The 13,793-nt window shown below is 39.8% G+C and overlaps 1 protein-coding gene across 1 annotated transcript in view; it reads left to right on the top strand.

Moving 5' to 3' along the window:
• LOC137079511 (waprin-Phi1-like) overlaps positions 1-13,793 on the top strand; it is a 38,617-nt gene that overhangs the window by 17,983 nt on the left and 6,841 nt on the right. Inside the window, exons 2-3 of the mRNA XM_067447462.1 lie at positions 5,690-5,783; positions 8,651-8,800. Of these exons, the coding sequence (XP_067303563.1) occupies positions 5,699-5,783; positions 8,651-8,800 (235 nt within the window). The 5' untranslated portion in view covers positions 5,690-5,698. The remainder of the gene's footprint in view (positions 1-5,689; positions 5,784-8,650; positions 8,801-13,793) is intronic.

Here is a 13,793-nt window from a genome sequence, read left to right as displayed (position 1 = left end):
GATAACAAGGGGGAGGGATCAGACAATGACAGGAGCACATGCAAGACATGACAAAACCCACATGTGCACACAAGACAGGACAGGCATGTGACACTGTGATTTAAACAACATGAGAGTTTTGGATACAAATTAGTGTCAAGCAGTAAATAAAAATATTCACTATATAGTTATTTTTAAGTATGAAAAAAAGCAAGAATGATATTTAATCTTTATTGAGGTTTGTTGCCTTATGTGCCCCATCTTCACAACTAAATTTACCAAAATTGAGCAATGTGAAATTCCTCTGAATGTGGCACAGCACGAAAAAGATACTGTTGTTGACTTAGTGCATACTGCACTGTATTCTTTAGCCGTGTAATGAGTTATAGCCGTGTATCTATTTTGAAGTGTTTCTTACCTGGATGTGAAGCTTGAAGACCCCATGTAACAAAAGCGCTTGGATATCTAAAGACCAGGAAAATGCATGTTAGAATAAGGTTAGAAATGTGTTAAATGCAACTTATTTATGGATTAGAAGTTGTAGGGTTTTTCAACCACAAATCTGTCAATAATCAACTATACAGCATTAAAAAAGTGCTCTCTGATGAAATCTCTAAAAACAGACAGTCTACTAAGCATACATCTATAAAAGCTGAACTTGGCATCTGAATTAGTAATGCAAAAGTATACTAACATAATCACTGATTCCAGAGTCCTGCACTTTACTTTCCCTTATTTGCTATTGAACTATTGTCTTGAAATTGCTACTGTTTCGATCGCATATGATCCCGAAATTGAATTTGTGCAATATAAAAATATAACTGAGGGCATTTGTGCAATGAATTATTACCTACCTATCTGCATTTTTAAACACGTCCCTCCTGAATGTTGTTACAATGACGATGATAACAGACGATGATATAAAACACTTACTCACAGCACTTACTCATTTCATATTAACTTATTAACGTTAACTGTTGTCTGCCGATTGACCGCACGGTACAGCTATCTTGCCATGTGTGCAGCAGTGTAGCTAGCTATACAGTACAATTTGCAAACCTAACCTCAGTTCCCTGGAGTAAGCGATTTCTTGTGACTTTACATTACCAGTCATTTGGCTAAATTTGTTCAACTTACCGTGTTAATCAGTTCCTGAACTTCAGATCCGCTGCATCGAATGATCAGTTGAAGTGCAGAGGAAGATACTGCATGCCTGGGCAAGTCCCCTCGCGCCAGTGAAAAACAGTTAATGCCAACTTATAAAATTTAAAATATTTACGTTTGATGAACACACCTGCCACAGCGACAGCGCAGCTCAAATAAATTGTGTATGTCTACTCACTTTTATAGCATTTCTTGTACACAATAACCACATACAAATAACTACCCAAATTAATTGCAATGGTTTTATTTAAAATATTTTGTTATATAAAAACTGATACATTTTAAGCAAAGAGGAAGTATTTTGATTCTCTTTAGTATAAAACAAATAAAATAAACTAGATTATAACTATTTTAAATATATAAACCCTACTTTGATGGTGTAGCACTTTTTACAGTGAATACATTTTGTAGTGTTGTCAAAAGTACCGACTTCAAAACCAAGTTGGTATTGAAATTTAAAAAATGTGACTATACCAGCATTCGCTCCAATCACAGAAATATGTTGAGCATGTGAACACAATGGCCAATCAGAGATGTTTAAGAATCCGTCCAGAAATGCTGGTATAGTCACATTTTTTAAATTTCAATACCAACTTGGTTTTGAAGTCGGTACTTTTGACAACACTAGTAAGTACACAAAACACATAAAAAATAAAACAAACATATTTCCTACTCCTTCATAACATACTCCTTCAATCCATGAATGCTTCTCCCACTTACTCTGTGATCTCAGTGTTTAAATCTGTGTTTCATATCTCAATACAGTAAAATAATATATAGTAGAAAGTTTTGTAAATAGATTGGACTTTAAACCTTTTGACTTGTTTTTCTGACTGAATCTGTTCAGGAATAGTTTAATGAATGTTATGTTTAAAAGTTGCTGCAGGCTTTCAGAAAACAAAGTTTTACAATTTAACGATTTAAAACACAATTAAAAAAAAGTTAAGCAGTTGTCATTGCTTCTTTTTATTGTTATAAAGGACTGTTTAAATATAGTAATTCACAATTTGTACAGTTTTACAGTAAAGAAAATTGTATAATGATTTACAGTTAATAAAATTGTTTCAAAGTAAAACAATATATACTGTACTGTAAAAAAAAATCACAGACATTTAATATGTCCTCATAAACCACATTTATAGTGTAATACCAGTGTAATACCCATGTAGTTAGTTATAAAAATTTGTGTCCTCATAAACCACATAAACAGGCTCACACACACACACACACACACACACACACACACACACACACACACACACACACACACACACACACACACACACACACACACACACACACACACACACACACGTCATGTTTCCATGTTTTATGGGGACTTTCCATAGGTGTAATGGATTTCATACTGTACAAACTGTACATCCTATCCCCTTACCCTGCCCCTGCCCCTAAACCTACCCATCACAGGAAACCTTCTGCATTTTTACTTTCTCAAAAAAACTCCTTCTGTGTGATTTATAAGATGTTTTCCTCATGGGGACCTAAAAATGTCCCCACAAGGACAAGGATTTCGGATATTGGCATCTTTGTGGGGCAATACACATACACACACACACACACACACACACACACACACACACACACACACACACACACACACACACACACACACACACACACACACACACACACACACACAAACTCCAGAGATTATCGGCTTCCTCTGAGGTTGGGAACATCTTAACTAACTATAAACAAGAAAATTCTCCAAAATATGCTGATAACATGTGCTTTCTCTCAGACAGAGATACAGACAATAGTACAGTCAATATTAATCTTGATTTTTTACTTCTTCAGTAAAATAAAATATAAAGTGGATAAAATATAATAAATTAAAATGAAAGACAAATCCATATGTCATATCTTGAAGCCGGGCTAAGTGAGAAAACACTGTTACTGCTCTCCTGACATGTTTGGGGTGTGTGATACCTCCAAAATCCAACACGATCACATGTGAATGCGTATCAATAGTACGAGTGTGCAATCTCGTGGAATGTAAACGCCAAAATGAGTTTTGGTGTGCCTATGTTAGGCGTACCTATTGTACGCTGTTTTTAACGTACATCATGATATGCACTTTATGGCGTGTATATGACAGGCTCTTGGGTAGTATGGGGTGGTGGGGTGGGTGGTTTGTGCGTATAATACGCCATCAAGTGCTTTTCATATGCACAAAAAAAACTGCATACCATAGGCACACCAAAACTCATCTTGGCTTATACATTCCACAAGATTGCACACTCGTACTATACGTATTTTCATGAGATTGGGCTCCCAAAATCCAAACACACGACACCCTGTTGCTAAAAAGTGTTTAGTGACACATCACACATCTCTAGGCCAGACCTTCATACATATTGTGATTGCATAAAATTTGCGCAAGAGGATGCCTTTTGATTGGTTCCTACGTTTATCCATCAAAATGTTGCTGGCAAGTCATTGGCTAGGCATTGAATGGCTCAAAAAGGCACAATATGTATGATTTATAGATACAAATATTCAAAGACCAATAGAACAATACATTTTGTAGTGTTGTCAAAAGTACCGACTTCAAAACCAAGTTGGTATTGAAATTTAAAAAATGTGACTATACCAGCATTCGCTCCAATCACAGAAATATGTTGAGCATGTGAACACAATGGCCAATCAGAGATGTTTAAGAATCCATCCAGAAATGCTGGTATAGTCACATTTTTTAAATTTCAATACCAACTTGGTTTTGAAGTCGGTACTTTTGACAACACTTGTAAGTACACAACACACATAAAAAATAAAACAAACATATTTCCTACTCCTTCATAACATACTCCTTCAATCCATGAATGCTTCTCCCCCTTACTCTGTGATCTCAGTGTTTAAATCTGTGTGTTTCATATCTCAATACAGCAAAATAATATAAAGTAGAAACTTTTGTAAATAGATTGGACTTTAAACCTTTTGACTTGCTTTTCTGACTGAATCTGTTCAGGAATAGTTTAATGAATGTTATGTTTAATAGTTGCTGCAGGCTTTCAGAAAACAAAGTTTTACAACTTAACGATTAAAAACACAATAAAAAAAAAGTTAAGCAGTTGTCATTGCTTCTTTTTATTGTTATAAAGGACTGTTTAAATATAGTAATTCACAATTTGTACAGTTTTACAGTAAAGAAAATTGTATAATGATTTACAGTTAATAAAATTGTTTCAAAGTAAAACAATACTGTACTGTAAAAAAAATCACAGCAAGATAAATGGTACTGTAAATAGCAATACAGTTAAAGTTTGTTTACATTAAATTACTGACAACCTGCTGCCAGTAAGTTACTGTAATTTATCCTCTTAACCTGCGCCCCTATTTTTGAGGATTTTCTAAAAACGACATACCCAAATAAAAATGTCTGCATCTCCTAAACCCTATGGTCTATATTCATAAATCTGGTCTTATTTTAAACTAAATACTTTAAATTTTGTTACCCAAGTGTCATAACTCGATTAGTATAAGAACAGAGTAAAGCAATGGGAAGCATGCAAGTGACTCTGTATGACTATTTTTTTTTTGTGAGATTTTAATGTTGAGGCCCTGAAAATAACCTAAATATAAAACTGAATGTCTGATCATGTTTTGATTCAAATTTGAGGATGATTCTCTCAAAAATGTAACTTCTGTAAGCCAAATGTCAAAAAAAAGACTAGGTGTCCTTTCAAAAAGACCCTTTATTTCAGAACTTTTGTTGTGGTCAAGAGTAGTTTTTTACTCAAGTAAATCTTCAATAAACCACAATAAACTGCTAATTATAATGGATATACAGTTCCTGAAAAACTAAAGCAACTATTTACAGAATTAACAAAGTGTAAAAAAACTAATTTAGTTGATAAAAACAGTCTGTCATTAGCTGTGTCTCATTTCAGAAGGCTGCGTCCTCCAGAGGTCGCATCCGAAGGCTCCATTTGTCATAAGGCTTTCTCATTTTTTTAAAAAAGTGAGTAGGACACTGCAAATGAGCCCTTCGAATGCGCCCTTCTCTACAGGATTTCGGAGTGTGCATGAGGTGTATCCTTTGCTGCTGGAGATAACCCACAATTATTTGCGTATATATTATATTATATTTTAAAAAACGGCAACACCGCCAGATATACATGCAAGCGTAGGTGTGGTGTTTAAATGTAAGTAGTTTAAGCTTGTTTTTGTTTTTTAAGCTCTATTACCTCAAACAGATAGTTGTGGAAAACAGAATTAAGTAAATTAATTTAGTTAAGTAAATTAACTTATTGAATGAAATAAACATTTAATTTAGTGAATTTCACTGTTTTTCACAGGTTTTATGTAACTCATTTTATAGAAAATATGATTAAGTAATGAGTAATAGGCGTGGAGCTCTCTAAATGTATCACTCACCCCTTGGATTTTTAAAAACTTGAGGAAGTGTTCTATTGTTCGCCAAAACAAACCACCCCGCCCCAAACTCACGCCATTGGTTGAGGGCTAACTCAAATACTTGGTCTTTCTGAGAGATTTTCCAGCAGAGCTCATTGTGTGATCGCAGGTCGTCAGGATGACAGCTCTAGTCCTCTGCGCGGTGTTATTGTGTCTGTCTGGATGCTTGAGCTCAACAGAAGCTGCTACAGAACTGAACACAGGTAAGAACATACATGCTCTTTAACTTCAGTACCAGTCTGAAGAAATGCATTAATGCCTTACAATATATGACATCTCAGGACATTACAATTTAAACATACAGTACAGACATCCAGTGAAAGATAAACTTTGTACATGTTTAAATAATTAATATAAAGTCATATAAATTTATCAATTGTAATAGTCCAATATTTCCACTGTTCGAGGAAAAACAGATAAACTATACACAGAATACACAGTTGTTGTTGTTGTTGTTTTTTTACAGTAAAGCGAACATTAAATGTTTTCTATTTTCCTGTTCTAACAACAAATGATACAACATAAGACGAGGAGCTCATAACTTATTACTTGATCAGTTTTAGGATTTTGTTGTTGCTGATTGAAATGAATTTTGACAGATACAATTGGTTACAAATACACGCTTTTTATATTTGAAGCTTGAAATACATATTACAAAACCACTTTCAGATGCTAAAACAAACTGTATAACCTGATCTCCCCTAATGATGCTCTTCTGGAGTTGAATTATATTATATATTATATTATATTATTTTATACCATGGCCTATTTAAATACTCGATTCTGATTGGCTGGAAGGTTTGCAGTAGTTTAATGCACAGGTAGTTCCAGTCAGTTTGATTACAGTTCGAAATTAGTCCGCCACTATAAACATTGGTAACCATAGTAACACAGTTACCCTTGCAAACAAAGTGACATTGGCATTTGGCAGTATATCAAATGTTTTGTCTTGGGGTCCTTCACGTGCACCAGCCAAGAGGGTAAACTAGCACTCGGAGAGCGTTCCACCCATAGGGGCGGCCATTGCTAACCAAGCCGTCACCTGCTGTTAGCATCCCATTGGCTCCCATTCATTTTTGAGCCACTTTGACAGTGAATAACTTTACATCTGAGGCATTTAAAGACTCCATTTGTCCATTGTTTATTTATAAAGAAACACGACAATGCATAAAAGGCTCAATTACCTTGTATCTTACACTATCGCCCCGTAGAAGCTGTTTTTGTAAAAATAGGCTAACAATTGCGGCATAACCAACGGGACTCTGTCGCACAGGAGGAGACGCTCAGAAGCAATCTTTTACTGTCTATGAGGCAGTCAGGGGGACGTGGAGACAAAGTCTGATAAAGTCAAGCGGGAAGAATGGGAAAAAGCCCATAGCCCATAGAGATGCTAATGCCACACTCAGTAATATATTAAAAAATGACTAATATCGGCCCGATATATCGGCAAACCGATATATCGGTCAAGCTCTAATATCAACCATAGATATGTATATGCATAACGTTACATATCTATGGTATCAACATTAAGTGACATGACATGTGACACACAGAAGCCAACGGCACATGTCACTATGCGCATAGATATGTATACGTATACATATCTATGACTATGCGCGTATTGGCACATCGGTGGCACATGCGGTCTTCATTGGCATGTGTCACTGACATTATCATGACCCACACTGACATGACACCTTAATGACACAGAGTTGCGGAACATGTCTCCGTGTGTCGTGTTTCTTTACAATCTATGGTCGTGACACCTCCGGTAGACTGACAGATTACTGGAGCACCTATACTGACGTGATACACAATAATTATTTATTTTAAAACAATAATTAGCCTAATGTTGTTGTATTTTAGATGTCAAATTAAATGCATTAAAGTCAGTAATATTTTTTTCAAAAATGTTATTAGTGTCACGTCTGTATTTGATTGGCATGTGCCACTGAATGTTTTGTAAAAGCCAAAGTCAATCATTTTAGAAAAAACTTGAAATAAATTTCATGGGTCACCATCAATAACGCATTAACAGACGCGTCCGTTGCTGTAAAACTTAAATTTTGCGTGACAAACTTACATTGCGACAAACTGACATCTAGAACCTCAATAAGCAAGGAAAACATAATTTCACCTCCAAGCCTAAACCTGAAATAACCCGTATCTAATTTTCGTCTAATTTCACGAAAACAATCACCAAAAAGGGAATTTCCAACTGTTTTATTTTTTAATAATTTATTATTATTTAATTTAATGCATTAAATGTAATGTGTCTTTATAGTAGCCTAAACTTTGGTTAAAGAAGCCGGAGTCACACTACATAATTAATTTAAATAAATTATATGATTAGTTCAAATAAATATTGCCTTGTCACTGTCAGTGTTGCCTGTCATTCATAAATAATTTTAATAAATCCATTAAATAATCATTAAGTTAGCCTATGTTTGCTATATCCTTAAAGGTGCCCTAGAATGAAATTTTGTATTAACCATGGCACAGTTGAATAACAAGAGTTCAGTACATGGACATCACATACAGTGAGTCTCAAATTATTACCCATTATTTCCTCCTTCATATGTAAATCTTGTTTGTGAAAAACACCACAGAAAAACAGACGATTCTCGACTTAACGCCAACTGTGACGCAATCTCTGGTGATCATTAATTTGTACGCCCCCCAACATTTGTATATGGCACATGTGTCACGCGAGGAAAGCAAAATTAGCAGATCATGGAAATAGATGTTATGTTCTAGGCTGTGTAGGGGATGTGGGGACTTTTCATACCCTTCTCACTGAACAAAACTGTCAACAGGCATGTTTATCTATAACTGGATACCGCAACAATTGAATTAAAAGTTGTTCATTTGCTCGGCAAATGTAGTTCAAGGTAGGTATTGACTGCATTACAGTTCCATATCACTTTGCCAATCATTTCAGTTATTTTAAAGTAGAAAGACTGAAATGGTTATTTCTTGTAAAACATTTTTCTTTTCTTTTTTTTTTTACAGAGAAAAGTTAAATTCAGCATTCAGTGATATGTTGCCTCTGTCTTGTGTCTGTTAACAGGAAATCCAGGAGTGTGTCCAAGCAGAGTCTATAAAGCAGAAAAGTGTCCCCTGATAAGTTTTTTGTCGTGTGCCGATGACAGTGACTGTGCCGAGAATGAGAAATGCTGCAGCAATGGATGTGGACTTCAGTGTATGGCTCCAGTTATAGGTATATTCTATTCTATTCTATTCTATTCTATTCTATTCTATTCTATTCTATTCTATTCTATTCTATTCTATTCTATTCTATTCTATTCTATTCTATTCTATTCTATTCCATTCTATTCCATTCTATTCCATTCCATTCCATTCCATTCCATTCTATTCTATTCTATTCTATTCTATGTGCTTGAATCTGATTGGCCAATGAGCCTATGTGTGCGATTATTTAGGGAAAACTAAATTAAAGGGTGACTAAACCCTAAAAAACTTTTTTTTAGTAAATGATCTGCAAGACTACAACACGCTTTCAGACAAATCCTGACACGCAAGTGGTTGCTGTGGTAACGAACAACAATACCGGAACGTGCTGCCGTAGGCTATAGTCTAACTTTTATTTGAGGAAATCTGTTTATAATAGGCTAATAGGTTTGAACTTATTGTTCCTGTGGTGCTTATTGATTCAGTTCATTTGAATAAATACATTGCATGTATTTGATTTTTTTTTTTTTTTTTTATGGCATTCAATATGGATTTGACTGTTCATTGTTCATAGATTAGTTAGTGGTTTTAATTCTCTCTTGCGCTGCTGCTGCTAGCATGAATGAATAAATTAATGAATGAGCATCGACAGCATCGGTTGTTAAAGGAACACTGCACTGTTTTTAGAAACAGCCTAGGGCTTACACCTTTTTTCCTACATTTAGATGTGTGGGCAAATGCATTTTTGTCTCAGTGTATGCATTGCACAGACGAAGCACTAGGCTTGTTTGAGATGAGCAAAATCTGCGCAGAACCGATCACCGGTGATCAGCGCGAGATGCATGCTGGTTAGAAATGTGTACGAGGGCGGTCCGCCTTGCTCTGATGTCATGCTTACGTATGTCAAAAAACTCCAGCGAGCGAAAGGCGGACATGTCGGATTCTGCAGTCGAGCGCAGTTGCTCTCCACTGACTGTGCTGAGCAAAATCATGATGGGAAAAGACTTGCTGACTACACACCTTAATGCTCATTGGTTTAAACAACCGTGATGTATGGTTCTTTTTTAAAATGTTTGATCTTGAAACTCTGATATCATGTTTTTATGTCTATAAACTAGGGTTGTGCACGAATATTCTAATAGTCGAATATTCGATCTGTAATTAATATTTGAAAGCTACAAATACTATTCGAATTTTACTGCGTTGATTTTCTGGTAGCCTAGAAATCTAGACGCACCCTAGCGGCAGCAAATTTAATCTGCCCGCAAGTGTCGTCTAGGAACTCTCAATACCCTTCTGAGCTGTATTCCCCTCCCTCTGGACGGCCCAGTCACATCGTGTATAGAGTCGGCGGGCGGGGCCATAATGACGACGGCCGAGTTGCGTTTGCGTGCTTCTAGTAAACACAGAAACTGGCGAACGGCGGTCTTTCGAATCAGCTTTGACCGCGACTCTGGAAGACTTGGAGTTAAGCTTTTCTCTGAGAAAAGAACAAAGAACGGCACTGAAGTCATTCTTAAAAAGGGAAGATGTGTTCGGAGTTTAGCTGACTGGATACGGTGAATGTTTAATCTGTCAACAAGCTCTGTTTCACCTTCGTTGCTCTGGTTGGTGGTAGCGCTACCCTATCGCGTGCAGAGAGAGTTTGAAAGACAACCGTTTATCCCGCCCCTCGGATTGAGCCCTGTCTATGGTGAGTTTCCAGACCAAACATCTTGATGTGGGTCTGGGTTGTCAGGCTAGTGTGGATATGCTCTACAGATACAAATTTCACTCTCACACGTGTTCAGTTGTTTTGCGCCAATAATACCTTCATATCATGAAGATTTTTTCCAAACCGTGTTTTTGTCTTATCCTGAATCACTACGGTAAACGTTATACATAAAATAGGTGTTTGTATTTCCGCTGCGGATTAGCACAGTATCTGCAGACTCGCCATTGACACAAACAGAGAGAAGTAGATCCGGCTGCAATGTTCTTCCGCAAGACGCATGCGGTTCTGTTTATGAAGCGCCAGAGCACCACAAGTTACGGCTTACTATTGCTCCAAGTATTGATTGCATATGCGATACTGATCTTGTACAAAAGTCCAATAGACAAGTTGATATTAAGTAATAACGTTTTAGCCACAACACTGCCTATTTGTGAAAATCAAAGCCACACCAGAACGGATTCGCATCTCCAAGCGATTCGATTCAAATGAATCTGTGTTTTGAACTATTGACTGAATAACTCGCACATTAAGACTTGCCGCCACCTACTGGCGGTTTTATTTTCATATTTATATTTTGACTTTTTATTTAAAATATTAAACTTTTAAAGTTTCATTTCTACATACCGGTATTTCTAAATTCAAAAACATGCATGAAAAACACAACATTCATACAATATTATTTACCCATGAGCTGCATTAAACACTAACAGTTATGTAAATGTATTCAAATCACACTTCAAATGGAGCTTCTGTGCCACTTCTGCTATGCAAAGACGGATGCTTATCTCATTTGATTGGAAACAGTCTGATTGTGTCTAATTGTTCTAACTGAATTTATTGTTTAAATTAAACAAACAAGTTAAAAACAACTTTTTAATTTAAGAAATTGACAGATGATGCATGTACATAATAAGATTAGAAAACATTGCTCTTATAATGGTAAAAATGCCCCTGGACATTAAAGGGTTAGTTCACCCAAAAATTTAAATTATTTCATACTCACCCTCATGTCGTTGGACACCTGTGACACCTTCGTTCATCTTCAGAAATGAAGATATTTTTGTTGAAAGCTGATGGCTGAGAAAGGCTTCAAAAAGGCCTCCATTGGCATTCAGTACATTTCCACTGACCCACTCACAGGGCACTATATGACCCATAAAAGGCACTAAAGACTTCGTTACAAAGTCCATCTCACTACAGTGGCTGTACAATTATTGTACCAAGCGGCGAGAACAGTTTTTGTGCGCAAAACAAATTAAAATAATGACTTTATCTGCCATATATATATGTGTATGTGTTTTTTTATTTTTTTATTTGATGAATCTTTATTCTATGAATCTTTCACAGTATATATATATATATATATATATATATATATATATATATATATATATATATATATATATAGTGGCAGGGTGAAGGATCACGCAACAATGAAATTGGTGCAAAGCCCCCAGAGGGTGGATTTATTGGTGTGAACTTTGACAAACGTGATGTGTTAAGGTGCAGGTGCGCTGTGAATGTCCTTCTTCCGGGTGCCCTGGTGCTAGCGGTGACGTGGGTGCGGCGAGGTGGCCGGAGCATCACAGGCTGCAGTCTGGGTGAGAGAGAGAGAGACAGGTTAGCGTAGTGCTGCATGGAGATCGTGCTCAAACTGGTGTCCCAGAGTGAAGGCCTTTATGTCCGGGCCTGATGGCCTGCAGCTGTGACGATCCGGCCCGTGCTGATCGTTTGCAGGTGTTTGCAATGAGTTGCCAGGGCGACGCTGATGAGAGCTCGGGAGACTTGTCACACTCCCCCCCCCCCTAAGCGTCGCGCTGGTCCTGTAATTAAAGTTAGTGGTGTACCTTGGGGAACATAGGGGTGGGCGGGGAGTGCACCCTGTCTCCGAGCCTCTGGGACCCAATAGGGCCGCCGCCTCACGATGACCCCTGATGTCGTTCGGACGTCGTGCTGGATGACGTCGGTGTCCCCGGGCAGACTTAGGCAACGGCCCCACCAGGTCCATTCCGATTCGCTCGAAAGGTACCCCGCTGCTGGGAAGCGGAACGAGCGGGCTGGGGGGAGGACCTCGTGGTGCGGTCCGTTGGCAGGTCGGACAGGCCTGACAGAAGCGCTTCACTTCTCCGTCCAAGCCTGGCCAGTGGTACCGGTCCCGGATCCGCTGGATGGTGTGGGCGACTCCCCGGTGGCCGGCCACCGGATGGCCGTGGGCTAGGTCCATGATCACCTCCGTCTTGGTCCTCGGCACCACGAGGAGCTCTTTGACCTCCCCCCTCCGCTGGGCGACACAGTACAACAGGCCGTTCCGAACGATGAAATGCGGGAGAGGACGGGGCGCTGGGAGATGGTCCCGGCCGTCGACTGCCCGGACCTGAGTCCAGCAGTTCTTGAGGCGGTCATCTTCCCGCTGGGCCTTCGCCAAGGAGCCCCCTCCTTGGACCTGTTGGAAGACATCAGAGACGACGTTAGGAGTTTGGGAGGGGGACTCACCATCTCTCCCGCTGTCCGACGCCCATAGAGCGGCCTGGGTCTTCCTCCTTCTCCGACCGCGCCGCTCTCGGGGGCGGCTCCCGGCCTGGCTGGCTGGCTGAGCGGAGGTCCGAAGCAGGTCTTCGAAACCCGGCCAGTCCCGTCCGAGGAGTACGGCCACGGGAAGGTCCTTCACAATTCCCACTTCCAGCGGCCAGGTGCCCGGGCCAGCGGAGATCGTCACTCGGCGGGCCGGGACATGACGAGTGTCGCCGTGTACACAGGTGATAGGAAGCTGGGCTTTGGAGTTCTTCTGGGGCGGTAGGATGGCGGCCTGGACGAGACTGACCGAGCTCCCCGAGTCCAGAAGGGCCAGAACCGGCCGCCCATTGAGTTTCACCTCCGATCGCGGGGCTCCGCGGGGCGGTTCTAGATGGACGGTGCAGCCAGCCAACCATGCGCGTACCGGTGTGCCCGGTTCCTCCGTGGGCATCGGCTCATCGATTGGGCCGGGAGCCGCAGGCCTGTGTACTGCGCGCTGGGTACCTTCCGGCGCGCGTCGCTCCTGGACCACCCTCCGGGGGAAAAACGGCGCTCGCTCCCCCGGGTCGCGGTGCATCGCCGCCTCCGCCAACTCGATGGCTTCGACGAGCTCGCCGATGGTGGTTGGATTCGTCATTCCCACCACCCTCCTGGTGGGCGGCGGGAGAGCTCGGAGCAAACGGTCGGTCGTTACGCGCTCCGCCACCTGACCCGCGGTGGTTGTTCCCTCGAGCAGCCAGTGTCGGGACAGTCTGGAGAGTTCAGCGGCCTGGGCGCGGGCTGGGCGACGAGG

Source organism: Pseudorasbora parva, chromosome 6 (genome assembly GCF_024679245.1).
Source record: "Pseudorasbora parva isolate DD20220531a chromosome 6, ASM2467924v1, whole genome shotgun sequence".
NCBI lineage: Eukaryota > Metazoa > Chordata > Actinopteri > Cypriniformes > Gobionidae > Pseudorasbora > Pseudorasbora parva.
This window is presented reverse-complemented; position numbering and strand designations above follow the sequence as displayed.